Source organism: Cornus florida, unplaced genomic scaffold, assembly GCF_030987335.1.
Source record: "Cornus florida cultivar Cherokee Brave unplaced genomic scaffold, ASM3098733v1 CherokeeBrave_3.0.0_Hap2_Chr01, whole genome shotgun sequence".
NCBI lineage: Eukaryota > Viridiplantae > Streptophyta > Magnoliopsida > Cornales > Cornaceae > Cornus > Cornus florida.
This window is the reverse complement of record NW_026775571.1, coordinates 119,646,546-119,668,293: the sequence shown is the minus strand read 5'-3', so window position 1 is coordinate 119,668,293 and position 21,748 is coordinate 119,646,546. Positions and strand designations below refer to the sequence as shown.

At 36.5% G+C, this 21,748-nt stretch overlaps 1 protein-coding gene and 1 pseudogene across 1 annotated transcript; both read right to left on the bottom strand.

Annotated features, from left to right (window-relative positions):
* Nucleotides 1-2,997: 2,997 nt before the first annotated feature.
* On the bottom strand, nucleotides 2,998-17,188 carry LOC132267255 (probable F-box protein At4g22030; annotated as a pseudogene).
* A 1,103-nt stretch (nucleotides 17,189-18,291) lies between these two features.
* Nucleotides 18,292-20,179, bottom strand: LOC132271100 (probable F-box protein At4g22030). Its single transcript, XM_059772406.1, has one exon. The coding sequence runs from the start codon at nucleotides 19,702-19,704 to the stop codon at nucleotides 18,430-18,432; it is 1,275 nt and encodes a 424-aa protein (XP_059628389.1). The 5' UTR covers nucleotides 19,705-20,179; the 3' UTR covers nucleotides 18,292-18,429.
* Between the last annotated feature and the right edge of the window lie 1,569 nt (nucleotides 20,180-21,748).

The window sequence follows — 21,748 nt, the reverse complement described above, 5'->3', positions numbered from 1 at the left end:
TTTTATAAAACCAGTTTTACAAAATAACGATCTAGTTTTTATAAGCCACAAGTGAAACAAAAATTAGATAGCGTCTAACCTCTGTACATAAAGATAATTCTCTAATACTAATATCCTCATACTCTCTAATTTCAGATGTAATACTCCCACTGACTTAGCTACAACCTTGACATCAGGTCAAGTACAAATATATTCCATATCATCGAGGCTTCTGGATTCCTGAAATCCGTGCAATGAATTGCAAACATGTTTAGTGGCTCCAGAATCTATTCATCAGAAATTAATAGATACAACCACATAACATGGCTCAATGATTAAATATATATTTTCCTATGCCACGTCATTGCTTAGACAGTTTGTCCTTTAGTGTCTTAGTTAGCGACAAAAGAAACAGTTTTCTTTGCCCTCAACATACATTGCCTTATTCCCTTTAACCTTTTAGATACCCATGTTTTGTGCTAGCCTAGTCCTATTATCATCCTTTACCCGTCCACTTGGGTCTAGAAGAAGATGGTATAGACTAGGTTAGATTGATAGGAACGCCCATACTTTTAATTATCCCTTCATCTGTTACCAATTCTATAAGAATATCAGCGAGTGTGAACTCAAACTGATTCCTTATTTAGTTCACTCTAATAGAGTCGAACGAGTTTGGTAACAAGTCAATAATCATGTCAACTTGAAACTTACCACCCAAGTTAGCCCTATTGATCTCCAGCTAATTTTAAATAATAAACAATCATTTTCCAAAATTTGATTTCAAACTAGAGTTCATGAGGCTATCTTGATGGTATTTAAATGTGACATAGTACTTAGGCATATGCTTTATCTAATCTCACCAAAATATCTCATTGACATTTAATATGATGCTTGAAGAAAATAAAATAATACAAATGTTAGCTTTGGAGTATATTCGAGCTAAACTCTAGAATATTGCACCAAGTCATATCATTTGCCTTATCTAATTTATTAAAAGCATTAATGTCAAATTTGGTATCTCAAAGTAAAAGAGATAGGTATAGGAGTAATAAACACATTTTGTACCCTTACGTTGTGAATAAAATATCTAAATTCATTTTCCAGTCATTATAAATAAGGTCCAATGTCATAGAATATGTAAGCAAGCAGATAAAATGGATTAGACATAATTCATCTGAATATAAATGCATTCATACAACATGCAAGGTGAATTATTAATACTGTCATGCATATTTAAAATTAAAATGAATTTGTTAACCACATAATATAATAAATCTCAATCGAACAAGAGATCATTATCATTATTGGTGAACAATCCCTTTTAATTAATGCGGGTCCCTCAACTCTGTAGCATAATAAATCAACCAATCAATATGTCAATAACTTATCCTGTTGGAAGAGTTCATTATTACTATTGTTGAGATTCATTTACTATTAGGCGAGCACTTCCATTAAAATAGTATGTGGATCCCTTAACCACTACATGAAAAATCGAATAACCAATACGCCAATAACTTATTCGGTTGGCGAAGTTCATTATTGCTATTGGCGGGCAAATCCCATCATTTCCATATCTCTTAAGACGTGCCTTGTCTATCTATATGAAATGATTCCCGATTATGTTTAGCCTTTCTAAAATCACCTAGTATAGACCACTCCGTTGGGGAGCTAACACTATTGATTTTAGATTGAGTGTATAACGTTATTAATGCTCTAATGAAAAATAAAACATTAAATATCTTGTCATTATAATCTAGACTCTTTAAATCATGCGTAGGGCCTTATTTTTAAAGATCTAATTACAATGAACATTTAATATTATTATTTTCATGAGATAACCATTCTTGTAATATTAAGACTCTTCAAATCATGCGTGGGGCCTTATTTTTGAAGACCTAATTACAATGGTGTTAATAACAAAGGCCATGGGGCAATGTATAAAAATCCCCGCTCCCACTCAATTTTTAATCATTCATAATTAGGGTTTTCATTTTATTCATTTACATGATATAATGCATGCAAAACGTCTTGATTTTAATCCAATTAAATTTAGAAAATATTTAGACTTTAAATGATTCACTAATATTTAATTTGAAGCACACTTTAAAAAATAATTTTGCGTTTCCCAATAAGTGCCCTCAAATTAATTAGTAATCAGATCCACTTAATTTTCATAATTTAATTAATATAAATCAAGTCATTTAATTAAATATCATGGATCCAATGCATGAACAATAATAATTAATAATTATTTATTCCATGCATTTCATACATCACACAAAATGATCAAGCAAATAAAAAACGGCCAATGGAATCAGCTTTTAACATCTAAAACCTATTCTTGCGGTGCAGGCGTCCTTCAATAGTCTGTAAACATCCATAGGAAGCTTGTACGCGTTAGGAGAAGTAAAATACTGCTTGAAACGAACCCCAAGGACCCCACACGCGCTCACACGCGCCTGGAGCAAGCAAAAGGACAACACACGAGCCCCCACGCGCTCCCACGCGCTGGCACAAGCCAGGGGCGCGTGGGACGCGCCTCCACGCGCTGGCACGCGCCAGGGGAGCGTGGGACGCGCCTCCACGCGCCTGCACGCGCGTGGAGGAGTGTGGCTTTGGCTGACATAGTCAGCGCGTGAGCTCCACGCGCCTGAGGTGCTGACTTGGTCAGCGCGTAAGCTCCACGCGCCTTGTTTTTTTTTTTTTCAGCTATGACGGCGCGTGATCTTCACGCGCGCTTCTTGTGAGGCTGCATACCATCCTCCATGTAGGTGCGCTGCACCTTATCAACTCCAGGGCTGACTTTGATCCAAGGGTCCTGATTGCGGTTGCACCAAATTCTGGTGTACCGCGAAACATGTGATCATCAGTCCTCCTATCTCCAGCTAATACCTCGCCGCCGGCAATTTTCCGGTCGCCGGAAAAACACTGAAAATTTCAGAAAATAATTAAAAAATTCCAGAAAATATAAATTAAGCCAAAAAAATTCCAAAAAAATTCCGAAAAATGCCGAAAAAATTTCAGAAAATTTATGAAGCCTAATTTAACCCTTTTAGACCTTCTTGAAGCTTCATAGCACCCTTTGATGAATATTACATGGCTTTAAATAAATTTACAATTTGAAATACAATGGAAAAAAATTAAATTACATCATTGAACTTTCAAACGGCTAAATCAAAGCCTTAATTATATTCATCCAAAAATAAAATTACATTCCAATAACCTATAAGCTTCATCCATGGCCCAACCATTCATCAACATTCATCCAATCACAAATATACATACATCATGATCATATAAAAATATATACATATGCATATATAAATTTGGATCCATGAATGATGATTTTCATAAAATCATAATCTCTAGTAATGAATCAAACCATACTCTGATACCACTGTTGGGAAACGTGCAAGTTTTAAAACCTTTTCGAGGGATTTTGAATCATAGATCTTGATTCATCACATAGAGACAAGTTTTATGCAAAAATAAAAATATGATGTATCATTCAATTAATGGATTGAATACTTACATCAAAGGTCTGAGTAAACCTTTAAATATTTCCTCTAAAGTGAATGTTCTCACTTATTGTAGATCCCTTAGCAAGATGCCTTCTCCTTGGATCTCCATCTTCTTGGTAATTGTTTTGCCTTTAGGAATCACTCATAAGCCTCCATGAATGACCTTGGAAAACTAGGCTTGTGGGAGCCTACATTAGATGAGAACATAAACCCTAATTTTCTAGAGAGAGAAAATTTATTCCTTTTTCCTTCTCATAAAAATCACCCCAAAATATACATAGACCATGTATATTTATAGGCAACATAAAAATAAAGAAAAGGAAACAACAAATCCTTCTCAATCTCTAATTCATATGTCTCAAATCTAATATGATTCCAATATCAAGTTGGGCTATGAGTGAGAATCCATTGGGCCTATTATTTTATTGGCTACAATGAATTAATAATTGGCCCAGTCCATGGACCCAATTCAATTAATTCATAAATTAATTTCTACTCCACTAAAAGAAATTAATTGAAATCCAATTAAATAATAAATAACCTCTAAGTCAATATTGCACTTTGACTCCTCTATGCTTAATTAGTTATTGGATAAATAAAGCCATCAATCCGACTACTTAATTAATATATTTATTTTGGTACCATTGATTATTTCTGACTTGATCACAATAAAACATTTGTTTGACAAAAATAATAATTTAAATAAATAAATATAAAATAAATCATTTTGTCTAAAAACACACGAAGGCCTTCGAATTTACTTTGTGATCAACCATAATCAATACAAAATAAATACAACTAGCAATGATGCAAATATTGAAAATATAACCCTCTAATTATTAATTACATAACTACCCAAAGTGTCGGTCTAAGGATCCCGAAGAATCCGCCGAACAAATCAAAGTAATTATTAATTAATAAAAGAGTCTATAATTTTCTCATGCTTAAGAGTCAAATGCCATGACGGTGATAGGGAGCAATTGCATATGACGGCTCTCGCAATATATCTCAACCTAACGCGGATCCAGTTTAAATCTTAATTAATTATGAGTCCATCCATAATTACCGACTATGAACCATTTATGATTACTATTTATATATCATGCATTGATTGCCATCACATACATATATATAAATATCTCTTGTAATCAAATGGACACTATCAATTCTATAAAGAATCGAAATATAATATATTGAATTCACTAATTGTATAAAACATAAATATTTCAGAAACGTCAGGAACATATGTCACTTTAATCCAAACAGGAATTTGCTATGCCAGGGCATATAAATCCCAACACAAACACCATTCCTACTTGCCCACCATGCTCTAATGCGTTCACAATGCTTGCCAAAGCACCACCAACAATACCGAGCATCGCAGCCCATGAACCATGAGAAGGAGATCCCACAAAAGCAGAGCCAATAGCTGCTAGGCCTGTCAGTAAGGGGACGGAAATGACTAGCACTCTGTTATGTTTCAAGGCATTCTCACCCAACCTCAAATAGTCTGCTTTGTCATTCCTATTCAAAACCCTACTATTTCTCTCATTTCCTCTTCCAACTCTCCATTCCATCCATTCGTACCAAGCCCTTTTGCTTGTCTTCGTCGCTGTTGCGGCTACCACACTGCAGATTCAATGGTAGATGGGAATTTGTCGAGCATCGCGCCTAGTAGAGGAAGTGGGAAGGCCTTGTCAAGAGCTAAAACTTCGTCCATAAAGTCCTTCACATCAACAACTGTGGGTGTGCTAGTGAACATGGTTGTCTGAATTTGGCTTTGGAGCTGCTTAAACAGCCCTGTAGCGTTTCCCTGATCTTCAACAAGTTGGGAAGGTTGAATCTTGTTCATGATGGACAACATCCCAGTAGCTGCCAAATACAACACAGTAGAAGAGAGCTTGAGTCCCATTAATGGGGCACCAAGATTAGCACCTGAAGCTGCAATACCGACCATGGTTGCAGCACCAAGTGTGATTGCGTTTATGGATGTAAAAAGTAGGCTGTTCCAGTTATTTCTCTACTCTCCAATGCTCTTATGCATCTCCACTCTGTCTGCAACGGCCTCCATGATTGCGAAAAGCTTAGCCATCACCATAGGATCCACAGCACTAGTATGAAATCTTGTATTTTAGGGAGAGTTGGAATGCTTTTCAATGTGGGTAGTGGTTGTACTTGTGTAACCACTTCTCAACTCCAATTCCTCCACTAAGCCTCTGGTGGAGAGGTTAGGAAAAGAGAGATGACTTGTCTGGAATGTTGGTACATTGATGGCCCCTCTTATCATCCCTCTCCGGCAACACGAGGAAAGAGAACTGGATGAAGACATCACACTTGTTGCTTGAAGGGTTGTCATGTATGTTTAACTTTTGTTATGGCTAATTATTTTTACGTATTGAAAATTTGCAAGGTTTAGGCTTAGGAGAATCTAGTGTGATCAGTTTGTGATGTTTTTGTGTGGTGAATGGATTTAGGCTTTGATGAGTGATATTTGTGGTTGTTTGATGGTCTATATATATAGAGGAAGGGGTTGGGGGATGGAGACAGAAGGCTGAAGAAGTCTATTAGTCAAGGTTTGAATTGAATGGTTATTTTGGCTGCTTGAGATTTGTGGCTTCAGCAACTTTCAGAATTCAACGCACAATTTAACAAGTCAATCTTGAAACGGCCAACGAAGCAAAGACTTTGACAACTCAACTGTTTTTTGTCTCGCCCCTGTTTTTTTTTTTTTTTTTCGCAATTAACTCTTACCCTGTACGTACTTGCATGACTCAATCCTCCTATCTTTCTTATTAAAAAGAGAAGAAACTCCACTAAGGCTTTTGTTTTTTGTTTTGTTTTTGTTTTTGTTTTTTTTGTTTATCAGCTTCAAATGACTGAAAATGTTTTATCAAAAAAGTTTTCGTGAGTCATTTTTCACGAACTATCTTAAGTCATCTCACCATCCGTATTCTTATTGAACCCCTATGTCCATCTAACAATCTAAAAATCTAATTTCCAGTCTTCACTCTCTATATGTATATATAAAGTGAGAGGAGAGAGTAAGATAAGAGAGAAAGATGGACACAAATTTGGATTGGTCGAGGAACAAATTTGGATTGGTCGAGGTAATGAGAGTGTGGAGAGAGAAAGGAATGAGAAGGAAAGGGAGGGATGGTTTAGCATAGAGAGAGAGAAAGTAACAAGGAGAGAGATGGTTTAGGGAATACTATTCCGTGTTGGTGAGAAACAACGAAGAAAGAGAGTTAATTATGAGTACTATTCTCTGTTAGTGAGGAACACTAAAGAAATAGAGTTAATTGTGTATAAAAACTTTTGTAAAAAATATTTTATGAACTATTGCCAAACACCGAAAAATAAAATATAAAAAATATATATTTTATATAAAAATATTTTGTTTAAAAAATATTTTACAAAGAAAATATTTTTAGAGCTTAAATTCAAAATAGTTTACACCACCGTGACATACAGAAATTATGATTTATATCTATTGTGGGAACAAGACCTCATTGCCTTATATATATATTAAATTGTGTTATGGAATTTGATTTTATTTATCTATCCGGTAAGCATAACATACACTTATTTTGACTCGATTGACACTGTTGGAATTTTTTTTTTTTTTTTTTCTTTTCAATTAAGTATTCACGCACACATTTTTATATTATTTAATTTCTTGAGACTTCAACTTTAGAAGTAAAAGTCATAGCACTCTGCTCCAGCCCAGTGATAATAATGAAATATGCATTTCAATTAATTTATACGGTCAATCTTTTCATTTTTGGATCTCCAAAATAAATGTTATGTTTGAAAATTTAAAATATTATTATTATTATTATTATTATTTTTATTATTATTATTATTATTATTATTATTTTCTTTTTTAATAAATTATTAATTTAACCTTCTTGCTATATATGTGGACCTAATGTAAATAATTTGGTAATTCATGATAAGACTTGTTTACTCATTAGTGAGTATGTTATCTCTACTTATTGCTCATATAGTTCAATCACAAATGTAAAATAGTCTTTAAATACAAAATCTGGAAAGTAATAAATAAAAAAATCAGTGAAGGTGACCGAGTTTATTCCAAAAATATATATTGCATTATTTATCACTTTCCAAATTTTGTATTTATATATTTGTGATTGGATCACATCAATGGTTACTAGAGATGATCTATTTACCATAAAGGACAGAGGCATTAATGTAATGACCCTACACTGATACCCTTTTTTTAAAAAAAAATTGGCATGACCTCTCCTAAAAAGGGGACTACATTAAATAATAGGGTGAGCATAAAGTTCAATAGATAGCACGTAAGACACGCTTCTTATGTCCCCGTGAATCCAAACATAGAATAGAGCAATGAGAATAGGGATCAGGCCATGTAGGGAAACCACAATATAATAATCAATCTCCACATAAGTAACATAATGCAATGGGAATGCAATGCAAGCCGATGTCGCTCCCCGTTTTCAAAATCAAAACCATCACTTGTAAACTGTTAATATAACCCGCCCTTTGGTGACCCCGCAGCGACACGAGAGAAGGATTGGCTAGTGTTCCTGACCCTTGGTACTCCCGTGGCATCATTATGGGGCCAGCTAGCTTAACCACGCTAGGGCAATCTCCCTAGTTCCCTCAAGGCTATATTAACCTTCCGACCCTCTGGTACCCCCGTGGCGACCGGGTTTTCACAAAACCGATTCATTAAAATACTTTCCCAAAATTCTCTTTTTCTTGTTAAAACGATTTCTTCCCTTTCATACCCAATGCCAGTGCATGAATGCATCAATGCTATGTCCATGCTCATAATCCCATGACTAGTTCAAATTTAACTAACAAGGCATGGTTCACAAAAATTCCCAAAGGATTTACCACATAACGGCATATAATAAGATTCTAGCATTTTGGCATATGAAAATCAACACATAAACATGTTCTTTACATAAGTTATTTAATCCACATAGTTCCATGGTTATCATACAAGCAAGCTTTTCATACAACATATTTAACACACATTCTCACATGTTCATATATCTCAATCAAGTCAATTTAAACTATAATTAACATAATTAAGCATTCTAAGACACAAATCAAGTAGATCAACTCACTAAAGCAAAAGATTTCATGGATTAAGGGCCCCTACCTCAAGATTGGACAAAACCCTTGAAATGGGTTCCAAATTTCGAAATCCAAGGAGGGCACCAAAGCTAAAATTTCTGGTACTAGTGCGTAGAGCTCATCGTGCTCTTCGTTTTGCCTCAAACGGCACTTAAATTCGGCAAGAATTGAGAGAGAAATCTTGTCTCAAAGATTGAAACTCAAAAGAAAGAAAAAAGAAAACTAGAAGCGGGAGTGAAGAGAGAAGGAAAAAAATGAGGCTTAAAACATGCATGTGGGTCGCACCATTTTTTAATTTCTTTTCCTTTTTCTTTTACTCCAATTTCTACACCACACATAGATAATGCAACACATAAAATATCACTTAATCCACAGAAATTAAAATGCACAAAATGTGAAGGATCCAACTAAAAACCCGTACACAAGACGTGAAAAGATCGAAATACCCTTGCATCAACCAAATTTTTTTTTAAAAAAGGGTATCAGTTTAGGGTCGCTACAATTAACAACAATTTTTATTTTTTATTTAGTAATATACTCTATTAATTTACATTTTTGATGTATAAACTAACAAAATTACACTACCGCCCCTACTAAAGTTATAAAAAGTTACACTATCGCCCCCTCTCACACACTTTTCTAGTTTTGTCCCTACTTATTAGTGAATATGCAAATTTTATCCATAAAAAAATATTAAAATTCATCATCTTAAAAAGTTAGATTCCGAACATCTAATTTAAGACCGAGTAAGTATATATAAATATATAATTCCATAATAAGCATGAAGTGTGTAACGACTCGAACCCGAGGGTCCGAATCGCTAACCGGGTCCTTGCCCGAACCCGAGGTCAACTGAGGACACTACCGTCCTTTCCTACGTCAATACATAATATACGTGTCATCCCAGGGTTTCAAAAATAAAATAGTAATAGCAATAGTAATAATAATAAAAAAAAGATCATAGTTACAAAATATGTCAAACAGTCCACTAACCCATCGAACCCTATGGAGGAGCGTCGTCCGGCACTTCCTTTCCGTATCCTGAAAAAATGTTAAAATGATGGGGTGAGCTAAACGTTCAGTAGGAAGTGTCTAATACACACCTCTTATGACCCCATGAATCCACATAAGGAAGAGGTAAAAAGGAACGGGATCATACCATAGGGAAACACATATTCTCAACCACAACAACAAGTATATTGCAAATGTCAACCGCTCACAGATTTACTACAATTCCATGAAGTGCAATATTATGCAAATGTCACTCCCCATTTCCGAAACAATTCCGTTTCAACAACCAAACCGTTAGTGTAATCTGACCCAAGGCACCTCCAAGGCATCACGAAAGGGGGGTTGACTAACTATCCACGACCACAAGGTACCTCCAAGGCGTCGCATCAGGCCTAGTTAGCTCAACCACACTCCCTTCTAGACTACACTAATATCACGGACCACTAGGCGCCTCCTAGGCGTCCGGTTTCGCAAATATTTTCAAAAATACTTTCCCAAAATAATTCCATTCGTTTTTCAAAAAAATAATTTCCCAAAAATCAATTTCGTTACTTTTTATAACAAACTTTCCTTTCTTTCCCAATGAGGTGTATGAATGTTACATGCTATAACCAATCAAAAAAAAAAAAAAAAATTCATAACCTTCCATCATGCTTAATCAACTACAACAACATAGCATGCTTTAATGGAAATTTAAAAATAGCCGACATGCACTCATACAATAAATCCGACATATACATACACAATTTTTGCCATTTAAATACACCTCATCACAAAATAACAATTAGCACATGGCATACTCATTTTACACAATAAAATTTCATATACAAAATTTGTATCACATCTCAAGAGATCTACACCAATTAAGCATGCTAGTATCAAATTAATGAATGAAAAATTCACCGAGGGCAAAGAATACATGAATTAGAGCACCCTTACCTCTTAGGATGCAAAAACCCTCAAAATGGGTCTCAATTTTCGGACTTTCTAGAGTGGCCAAAAGCTGAAATTGCTGGTATGGATTTGAAGGTCTTGTTGTGAGCTTCATTTTGCCGCAAACGGCACTCAAAAATTCCAAAGGATGAAGGGGAAATCTTAGATTGAAGTTTGAAACTTAAAAGAAAAAGAAAAATAAATCGAAAAGAAGAGGGAGAGAAGGAGTTCCAGCCGAGACAGAAATAACAAATACAGGTCACTCCAAACAGATGCAGTCCACATGAATAGATTAGACAAGAAGGAATATTGGCCACAAAAATATTCAAGTAGGTCCCGCCACTTATCATATCATCAGACCAAATTTCTTTTCTCTCTAATCTTATTTCGCAGCCCACTTTACTCCACAGACCCCATACATATATATATCATATAAACATATGCAAAAGCACAAAACAAAAATTCCTTAAATATAATTCAAGTGGGACCCGGTAATAAAATATCAATCTCACTTCCTTTCTCTTCTAATCCCATTCGGCTGCTCCCTTTTCTGCATACAATATATATATATCAAAGCAAGAAAATCAAATTCAATCTCTTACCATTTTCGACTTGCAACCCCGCTCTTCATTAGACAAGATACAAATTATATATAGCAATATAACAAAAGCAATTCAACCCATCAAAATCATCTAGTGGGTAAATCTCCAACCATATTTAAATATTTAATTATGACAACAATAAAGAAAATAATGAAATAAATTAAATCTTAAAAATTCGGGTTGTCACATTCTCCACCACTTAAAAAGAATTTCATCCCGAAATTCAAATCCAACAGTTTCTGCATACTCGAAAACATCCAATCCCAACTTATCTCTTAAAAAAATACACAAAACCCCAGACAGGGAATCCTTTTCAGACCAAGCATTCGTTATCTACTACATAACTACACCATCACATAACCGCACCAGCGACTACCAACCGCACTGTACAACAATCATTATACTAAACAACTTCAAGATGACTAGACCACAAATCTTCCAATGATTACATAATCATGAGTCACCAGAACAATAAAATGTACCATTCTATACTTGGGACACAAATTCTCAAAATAAGATCTTCAATAATTAATGGTTGTACCACAACCTTTTATCGGACACTTGATCCTACCTAACACACTTCGTTACCCGTGACAACCACTTGAATGCACGCTGTCACACCGACACAATCCACAATTTCGTGTTCTCACTGTTTCTGACAACCTAAAACAATCATAGACTCTTGACCTGACATCGTGCTAAAGATGGACTAACTCGGGAGAAATGGTTGGCCAGGTCATTCTTATCATTGATCTGATCTCAACACAGACGTCGTTCCTATCCTTGGGTCCAAACCTCAAATACAGTCTCACACAGTCCATAAAACAACAATGAAATCCACTCACTATCCATCCATCGCTATACGTAACCTCAACAACTAAGCAATCCCATACTAGCTCTAAGAATCCCAATCATGCCTTAATCATACAATCATAACAAGTTAAAAGCAACACAACACCGAACGTCACAATCATCAACCCGTACAAAAGATCTCTAATTTCCTCATAACACCCACACCAGATAAACGATTTCACAACATTATTCGATTCAATTCTTACCTCTTCAGAACACACAACATACATGTCTCATGCTTGAAACCTCAAAACTAAAGTCAATCCCTCATATTATTTCTCAATGAAATCACACATTCTTTCTCTCTAACTACTTAGCACTTAAACAATACCAACACTTGTCCTCAAGGCACTGCTCAATTCAGACAACAATAAAAGTATTCGGATACACCACTCACATTACATCACCTAGTCATCCTCAAACTACCGTCCACAACACATTCCCTAGCCATCACCGATAGCACCTTACACCGGAAACAAGATCCCTATTTGACAACCCATGCCTCACATTCCACCTGTTAAAACTATTCTCAAAACAAGCACCACAAAACCTAAAGACTCCACCTCCCTCCGGAGGAGGGAGTCGACCCATTCAAGCAAAACCTCTACCAATAAACCTCAACAGCATAACAAACCATTCACAGATCCATCCACCCACGGACGCGCACAACTCCTAAACGGAGAATAAGACTCACGACAAACGACGTCTTTGCCAGGACTAGAACAAATGGAAAGTGTAACAAACCCTACTCTCATAAGAGACTGACGACTCGCACCTGAATGCACCCGACACCTTGTCACATGCTACACACCAACTGTCTAACCATGGACATGCACCCAGTCTCACCTGAGATGAATTAAACTCCTTACACGCAAAGAGAAGAACCAAATGGATACCCGTACAGAACTACGAACTCAATTCTAGGCAACCTTGCCACTAACGGATCATCATACACTATCAACACAGAAACCTTGAATACAATACCCCGCAACGCTCATGCTAACCAAAACCAATCAGATCCCTACCACTTATTCGTCGAGTACTAAGATACAACTCACAACACAACCATTAGACAAGAGCATCAATGCTTACAACATACCAACACTAGAAACGATCACAACCCATCGGACACCACATCCCGTCACTCCCAAATGACAACCCATATGCCATAAAATGACACTTTACCACTTATTCCATTATTACCTTCCTAGACGATACTGTCTCGATCACTGTGCACACCCGACTCGTGACCTCAGTCACAATAGCCCACTGACTCGTCAAAAGAAAAATGTGCCTATCTAGCCACATTGTCCTCTCTGGCTCTATAGACTAAGTCGACCACAATCGTCTCAACTGGCGCACAATCCCATCACCTACCCGACAACATACAACAACTCATACTCTCTAATCCACCCTCTGATCATACCCTAAACCATCATGCTCATCAATACTAAACATCACACCGTAATACCTCTACTTCTATCATCCTTGAATGAAAACTCAAACCTCTCATCTCACCAGATCTCCAAGTCACCACCAAGCAATTTCTCCTATGACACCATCATAACAAAATAATAAGCATTACTCTCGATACCTCCCACAACAACCACTACTTGCCACTAGAAAAGAATTTCTATACGGTAATACCATTCCGACAAATCCCAAAGGAAAAATGAGCGCAAAAACCAGAATGCTCAACATCCAAATGTCTCCTCTAACCATCAACGATACAATCAATTATTAACGCTTACCGGTTACTCAAACCACTCTTTCTAAGACAACCTACGTGCCTAAACAAGAAAACTTTGCGCTCTAGGTTCAACATCATTACCTTTCCTTTTCACTATTCCTCAGAACACCTTTGGTCCCGACAAAAGTCAAATGGGGTTACCAACTAAACCTACGGGATCACTCTTATCCCAATTATTCTACTCATCAGTCTATCTTTTTGGATCCTCAAATAACCAGCACTATCTCCTGATACCCCTTAAGCAAAATACAACCCTAATCCACAACTTCCAAATTTTAAAACACATTCTATTTGGTACGCCGCACCTACCATCTATCACTTTATCCGTAAATGACCAAGCACTTCAATGACCCCATACTACCTGCCTTATCGTGCAATCTTGCACTACCCAACTAAAACTGACCACTATACCCTACCTCGAGACTTTCTTGACAATCGTGACAACCTATAACCCCGCTCATCCACCGTGCCATGCAATCAACTCACCGAGAGTCAATTACCCACGACATGTTCCTGTAACTATCCAAAATGAGAATCATTCTTTAACTAACCAGTCTCTAAAATAGACTTTTACAACCCACGAAATGAATCACATCAAACGGTCAATCATCCAACACTGGCATGACTCCGGTCAATGCCTACGTCACACCAGACCTACTGAATCCAACAATCCCCTTATCAACCATGACCAACATGCTTCCTCAGACTGTACCAGAATACTCGAAATAAAAGTCTACAACCCATAGACTACACTCGTGACTCTAGCAACCTCTATCACACCCACCACGAACCGGTTCGAAGAGAACCTCAGTACCAAACCGTGACCCAAGTCACCAACACTAACCTCCTAAGGTCATACCTTTCTCCCTAGAAATCCTCACTTGCACACCTGACCTCCACGATCACAGGAACCCATCCACCGATGCATGAAACTCGCACACAACAAAGATACCATGCCATGAAATATGAACCCGTTCTAAAGTCGTGCTCTAAGCACCACACAAAATGCAACAAGAAGATCAAAATGACTACACACTGAATAGCTCAATCCACGAGCTAGAAGTCCACACCATTCGTTCGATAAGAACCGGCACCCAAACAACCCTGGAGCAACCGAGCTCCTCGCCTGCTCAAGTCAAAACTCACACAACCATCCATGCCGCAACAAGTACTCTACCATACCCCATACCATAATACAATCGTGTCCCTTCTTTTAAAATTTAAACGCCCCGTCTTTCCTTTTAAAAAAATACTTGCATAGATCGTGCTTAAATAACCGTCACAATACCATACGAGACAGGCTTGCACCTACTATACTCACTATTTGCTACATTATTATTTAAAATTAAATTACACACACCGTGCCTACCACTTGCCGTTACCACTTAAATCATACTTGTCATCATATCATAATTAATGTCATCATATTATAATTAATATATTTTTAATTATTTATACATTTCATCGTCATCGCCATATAACACACATTTTAGCAATTAAACACGAAAGCATGTGAACACTTAGCAAATAAGCATGCCTTTTAAAACCGTAAACATATAAGCAATTAGGCAAGTAAGCATGCTTCTCAGATAACAGATACTTTAACACATAAGCACATAAATAATGCAATCCACCTTCTACACAACCCTAGGTAGGCCTCTACCCGTCGTCCTACTGGTTTTTGAACCATTGCTCTGATACCAAATTTGTAACGACTCGAACGCGAGGGTCCGAATTGCTAACCGGGTCCTTGCCCGAACCCGAGGTCAACTGAGGACACTACCGTCCTTTCCTACGTCAATACATAATATACGTGTCATCCCAGGGTTTCAAAAATAAAATAGTAATAGCAATAGTAATAATAATAAAAAAAAGATCATAGTTCAAAATATGTCAAACAGTCCACTAACCCATCGAACCCTATGGAGGAGCGTCGTCCGGCACTTCCTTTCCGTATCCTGAAAAAATGTTAAAATGATGGGGTGAGCTAAACGCTCAGTAGGAAGTGTCTAAGACACACCTCTTATGACCCCGTGAATCCACATAAAGAAGAGGTAAAAAGGAACGGGATCATACCATAGGGAAACACATATTCTTAACCACAACAACAATTATATTGCAAATGTCAACCGCTCACAGATTTACTACAATTCCATGAAGTGCAGTATTATGCAAATGTCACTCCCCATTTCTGAAACAATTCCGTTTCAACAACCAAACCGTTAGTGTAATCTGACCCAAGGCACCTCCAAGGCATCACGAAAGGGGGGTTGACTAACTATCCACGACCACAAGGCACCTCCAAGGCGTCGCATCCGGCCTAGTTAGCTCAACCACACTCCCTTCTAGACTACACTAACATCACGGACCACTAGGCGCCTCCTAGGCGTCCGGTTTCGCAAATATTTTCAAAAATACTTTCCCAAAATAATTCCATTCGTTTTTCAAAAAAATAATTTCCCAAAAATCAATTTCGTTACTTTTTATAACAAACTTTCCTTTCTTTCCCAACGAGGTGTATGAATGTTACATGCTATAACCAATCAAAAAAAAAAAAAAAAAAAAAAAATTCATAACCTTCCATCATGCTTAATCAACTACAACAACATAGCATGCTTTAATGGAAATTTAAAAATAGCCGACATGCACTCATACAATAAATCCGACATATACATACACAATTTTTGCCATTTAAATACACCTCATCACAAAATAACAATTAGCACATGGCATACTCATTTTACACAATAAAATTCATATACAACATTTGTATCACATCTCAAGAGATCTACACCAATTAAGCATGCTAGTATCAAATTAATGAATGAAAAATTCACCGAGAGCAAAGAATACATGAATTAGAGCACCCTTACCTCTTAGGATGCAAAAATCCTCAAAATGGGTCTCAATTTTCGGACTTCTTAGAGTGGCCAAAAGTTGAAATTGCTGGTATGGATTTGAAGGTCTCGTTGTGAGCTTCATTTTGCCGCAAACGGCACTCAAAAATTCCAAAGGATGGAAGGGAAATCTTAGATTGAAGTTTGAAACTTAAAAGAAAAAGAAAAATAAATCGAAAAGAAGAGGGAGAGAAGGAGTTCCAGCCGAGACAGAAATAACAAATACAGGTCACTCCAAACAGATGCAGTCCACATGAATAGATTAGACAAGAAGGAATATTGGCCACAAAAATATTCAAGTAGGTCGCGCCACTTATCATATCATCAGATCAAATTTCTTCTCTCTCGAATCTTATTTCGCAGCCCACTTTACTCCACAGACCACATACATATATATATCATATAAACATATGTAAAAGCACAAAACAAAAATTCCTTAAATATAATTCAAGTGGGACCCGGCAATAAAATATCAATCTCACTTCCTTTCTCTTCTAATCCCATTCGGCTGTTCCCTTTTCTGCATACAATATATATATCTCAAAGCAAGAAAATCAAATTCAATCTCTCACCATTTTCGAATTGCAACCCCGCTCTTCATCAGACAAGATACAAATTATATATAGCAATATAATAAAAGCAATTCAACCCATCAAAATCATCTAGTGGGTAAATCTCCAACCATATTTAAATATTTAATTATGACAACAATAAAGAAAATAATGAAATAAATTAAATTTTAAAAAATTCGGGTTGTCACAAAGTGTGCATGGCGCACTCATTTTTCTTTTCCTTGTCTTATTCCATTATAAGCATATTAAATTATTCATTTTTAGTATGCTTAAGCATGAAGTGTGCATATGGGGCACTCATGAAGTGTGCATGTGTATCTATGATTCTAGTTACTCACTGTTTTTTTTCTTTTCTTTTCTTTTTTTCTGTTTTAACTGCAAGTACTTCTGAGTTTAATTATTTGCTGAGGAAAAAAAAACAAAGGTCACCTTCAGGAACAATTATTTGGATGCATGCAAGCTGTGTAATGAATGGAGTGAATGAGACATAAAATTTAGTTCCCCTACAAATGCCTCCTGTTTGTAGGTGGCTGTTCCATAAATGCATGGTCAGCCTTGCACGGTTATGGAGGTAAACCTTTGAAAGCATAGCCAACTCTGACATTATATAGCATACCATATAGATTAGAAATTTACTGCAATGTTAGAATTAAACAGATCGATGGTGAATAAAATCGACTTGTGTGAATAACCACGTACTGCACAACAAGCTTTGAAACGTTCCATGGTTAGGAAGCTAGCAGCTCGGCCATGATCCGGCCACATGGATATATGCATTACATGGCTGGGATATGCATTAATTTGGCCCAACACTTTCAGTTGAAGGGTTGGGGTTATGTATCGTACTCAATGTTTGATTTTCAACATATAATATTTCTCAATGTCTTAATCACCTTTAATGGGCATAAGAACTTGTAATTTTACCAACATATACATTTTTATCTCATTCCAATATTTCCATACTGTAGTTAGCCTTTTCCGATTGCGCGCATTGCATGTTTGTTTGAATGCCAATTTAAAACAATGGAAAATTCAATTTTCATAAGATGTCAATACATTGAATGAATGAATCAAATTAGCTATTCTATGGGTTGGTTTATAGACATTGTCAGTGTTAAAGATATATATGTACAAAAATGTACTACAAAATTTGAACAGAAGTGAAAATGAACCACTGAAGTATCAAAACAGTTTGCTAGCAAACTCTTCAGTGGTCTCCCCCTTTCTTGAAGAAGCAGCCAGATTCTTTAGCTCTGATAAGCTCCTTCCCAGCTGCAAAGCCACCTTCATTTCAAGCAATTCCCCATTCTCTCTCCTCCCCACTTCCCTTTCAGACAGGTTTGATTCAATAGACTCTTCCAAGAGCTTAAAGAAACCGGCATTGCTCCGATACATCTCAAACACCATTCCCACTTGACCACCATGCTCTAATGTGTTCACAATGCTTGCCAAAGCACCACCAAAAATACCGAGCACCGCAGCCCATGAACCATGAGAAGGAGATCCCACAAAAGCAGAGCCAATAGCTGCTAGGCCTGTTAATAAAGGGCCAGAAATGGCTAATACTTTGTTAAGTTTCAAGGCTTTCTCACCCAACCTCAAATAGTCTACTTTGTCATTCCTATTCAAAACCCCAACTATCTCTCTCAATTCCCCTTCCAACTCACCACTCCAACCATTCCTACCAAGCCCTTTTGCTTGTCTTCGTGGCTGTTGTGGCCACCACACTGCAGGCTCAACCGTTGATGGGAATTTGTCGAGCATCGCGCCTAGTAGAGGAAGTGGGTAGGCCTTGTCAAGAGCCAAAACTTTGTCCATAAATTCCTTCACATCACCAATTGTGGGTGTGCCAATGGATATGGTTGTCTGAATTTGACCTTGGAGCTGCTTAAACAACCTTGCAGCGTTTCGCTGTTCTTCAACAAGTTGGGAAGGTTGAATCTTGCTCATGATGGACAGCATCCCAGTAGCTGCCAAATACAACACAGTAGAAGAGAGCTTGAGTCCCATTAAAGGGGCACCAACATTAGCACCTGAAGCTGTAATCCCAACCATGGTTGCGGCACCAAGTGTGATTGCGTTTATGGATGTTAAAAGCAGGCTGTTCCAGTTGTTTCGTTGCTCTCCAATGTTATTATGCATCTCCACTCTGTCTGCAACGGCCTCCATGATCGAATAAAGCTTAGCCATCACCGCAGGATCGGCAGCATTAGTATCAAATCTTGTATTTTTGGGAGAGTTGAAATGCTTTTCATTAATGTGGGTAGTGGTGGTACTTGTGTAACCACTTCTCAACGCCAATTCGTCCACCAAGCCTCTGGTGGAGAGGTTGGGAAGAGAGAGATGACTTGGCCGGAGTGTTGGTACATTGATGGCCCCTCTGATCATCCCTCTCCGGCAACACGAGGAAAGAGAAGTGGATGAAGACATCACACTTGATGCTTGAAGGGTTGCCATGTTTACGTCCTCGAGTCTCTTTGAGGTTTTGTTGTGGCAATTAAATTAGTTGATCTATGAAAGGGTATTCAAAACTCGGAAGGATGATCAGGTTGTGATGATGGATTTATGCTTTGATGAGTGATTATATGTGGTTGTTTCATGGTCTATATATAGAGGAAGGGATTGGTGTACTTATTTCAGATAGAATAAGTCTCTATTGTTCAAGGTTTGAACTGAATGGGTTCGTGGCGTGGACTATTTCTTCTCTATGGGTTTGTGATCCCATGGCCCATCTCACCCTTTATTTTGGCTGCTTTGGAATTTGGGGCTTGAGCAATTCTACAATATTGACATTCGGAATTCAACACACCATTTAACAAATCAATCTTGAAACGGCCAACCAAGCAAAGACGTTGACAACTCAACAGTCGTTATTATTATTGTTTCTTTTTTTGGGAATTAACTTTCTACAGTACACTTAGGGAGACCGAAACATTTTATCTTTTGAATGGAGAGCCCGGGCCCTCTATCTTTAAAGCTTTGTTGATTACGGGAAAAAATTGAGGAGGGTTGAATGAGAGGAAGAACGAACAAATTTTTTCGTATGGTTAAAAAAAAAAGAAAATAGAGAGGAAGTAAGGGGAGATGAAACGTTTCATCTCTCATTTCTTTATATTTTTCTATTCGCCTAATATTGGAAGGAAGATGAGAGAGAAAAAAGTAACAATTAACATTAATATGGATTTTTCTTTTCTAACAATCCTAAAAATTTGATATAGACATAGAATTTTTAGATTTTTAAATAATTAGGGTATATTAGTAAAAAGAAAATAAAAATTATTTTTCCCTCATTCCGACCAAAAAATAAAAAAATAATAAAAAAAATTTGTCACCACATCCATCCCTTTCTACTTTTTATTGTTCATTCCATTCAACCAAAAAAAAAAAGTGAAAAAGGCACATTCTTTCCCTAAGGATGCCCCATCCATCCCTTTTCTTTTCCCTTCCTTCCATTTTTCCATCCTCCAACCAAACGGAACATTGAGATTAAAAAAGTAAAAATTACCACTAAATAAACCAGGCCTGGCATAGAATTGCGGGCATCTGTCTCCAATGATTTTTTTTTCTTTTTATATTATTACCTATAGTTTTTATCAAAATTTTAAAAATGTCCCCACTCAAATTGTAAAAATACCTCCATATTCTTGCCCCACTGATTTTTTTTTATTTATTCAAAAGATAATTATCTTTCTTTTTCACTCTATACACCCCCACATTTATGAAAATTGATTCTCTCACACACTCTTATATTCTTACTCAATTTTTGAAAATATCCACAATATATATATATATATATATATTCTTGCACCCATTGATATTTTTAAGTCCAAAAGAAAGTAAAGTAAATCGGTTCTTTTGTTTCTTCATTTTTAATTGTCTAATGCACATCCATGATATTCTAGGAAGCATGAATATGCGTGGCACACAGCCTGACATATGTTAGACAAGTCACACAAATTAAATTTTTATATTTATTATTTTATTTAAAAAAAATTTGTCCTCAACATTTTCCTTTAGATATTGTTATGTTCGGTAAGAAAAAAAGAAGAGGGGTGGAAGGAAAAAAACAAGGAAGGAAAAAATTTCCTTTGTTCTGTACAAATGGAATGATGACTCATCATTCATCATTCACAAATTTTTATCTGCTCAAATATAGGCGGAAGATAAGAGAGAAGATAAGTGAGTCTATTATAGAAGTTTTAAATTACTACATCACCCTTCACAAATATTTAATTAATTATCTTTCCTTTTATCCTACCGATCAAATTAAATTGTCAATTTTTTTCATTCTTTTTCATTCAACCAAATAAAAAGAGGCAAACATTTAATCCCTTTCTTATCTCCGACATCTTTTTTTTCTCTTTATTCTATTTAATTTTTTTCCTTCTCATTCAACGTGGTGCCGATTTTTTTTTTTTTTTTTTTAATCCGTCGCTGCAGATAATGACCTTAAGGTCCTTGATGGCTATGTGGTCTATTTCAAGACAACTTGCATCGTTTG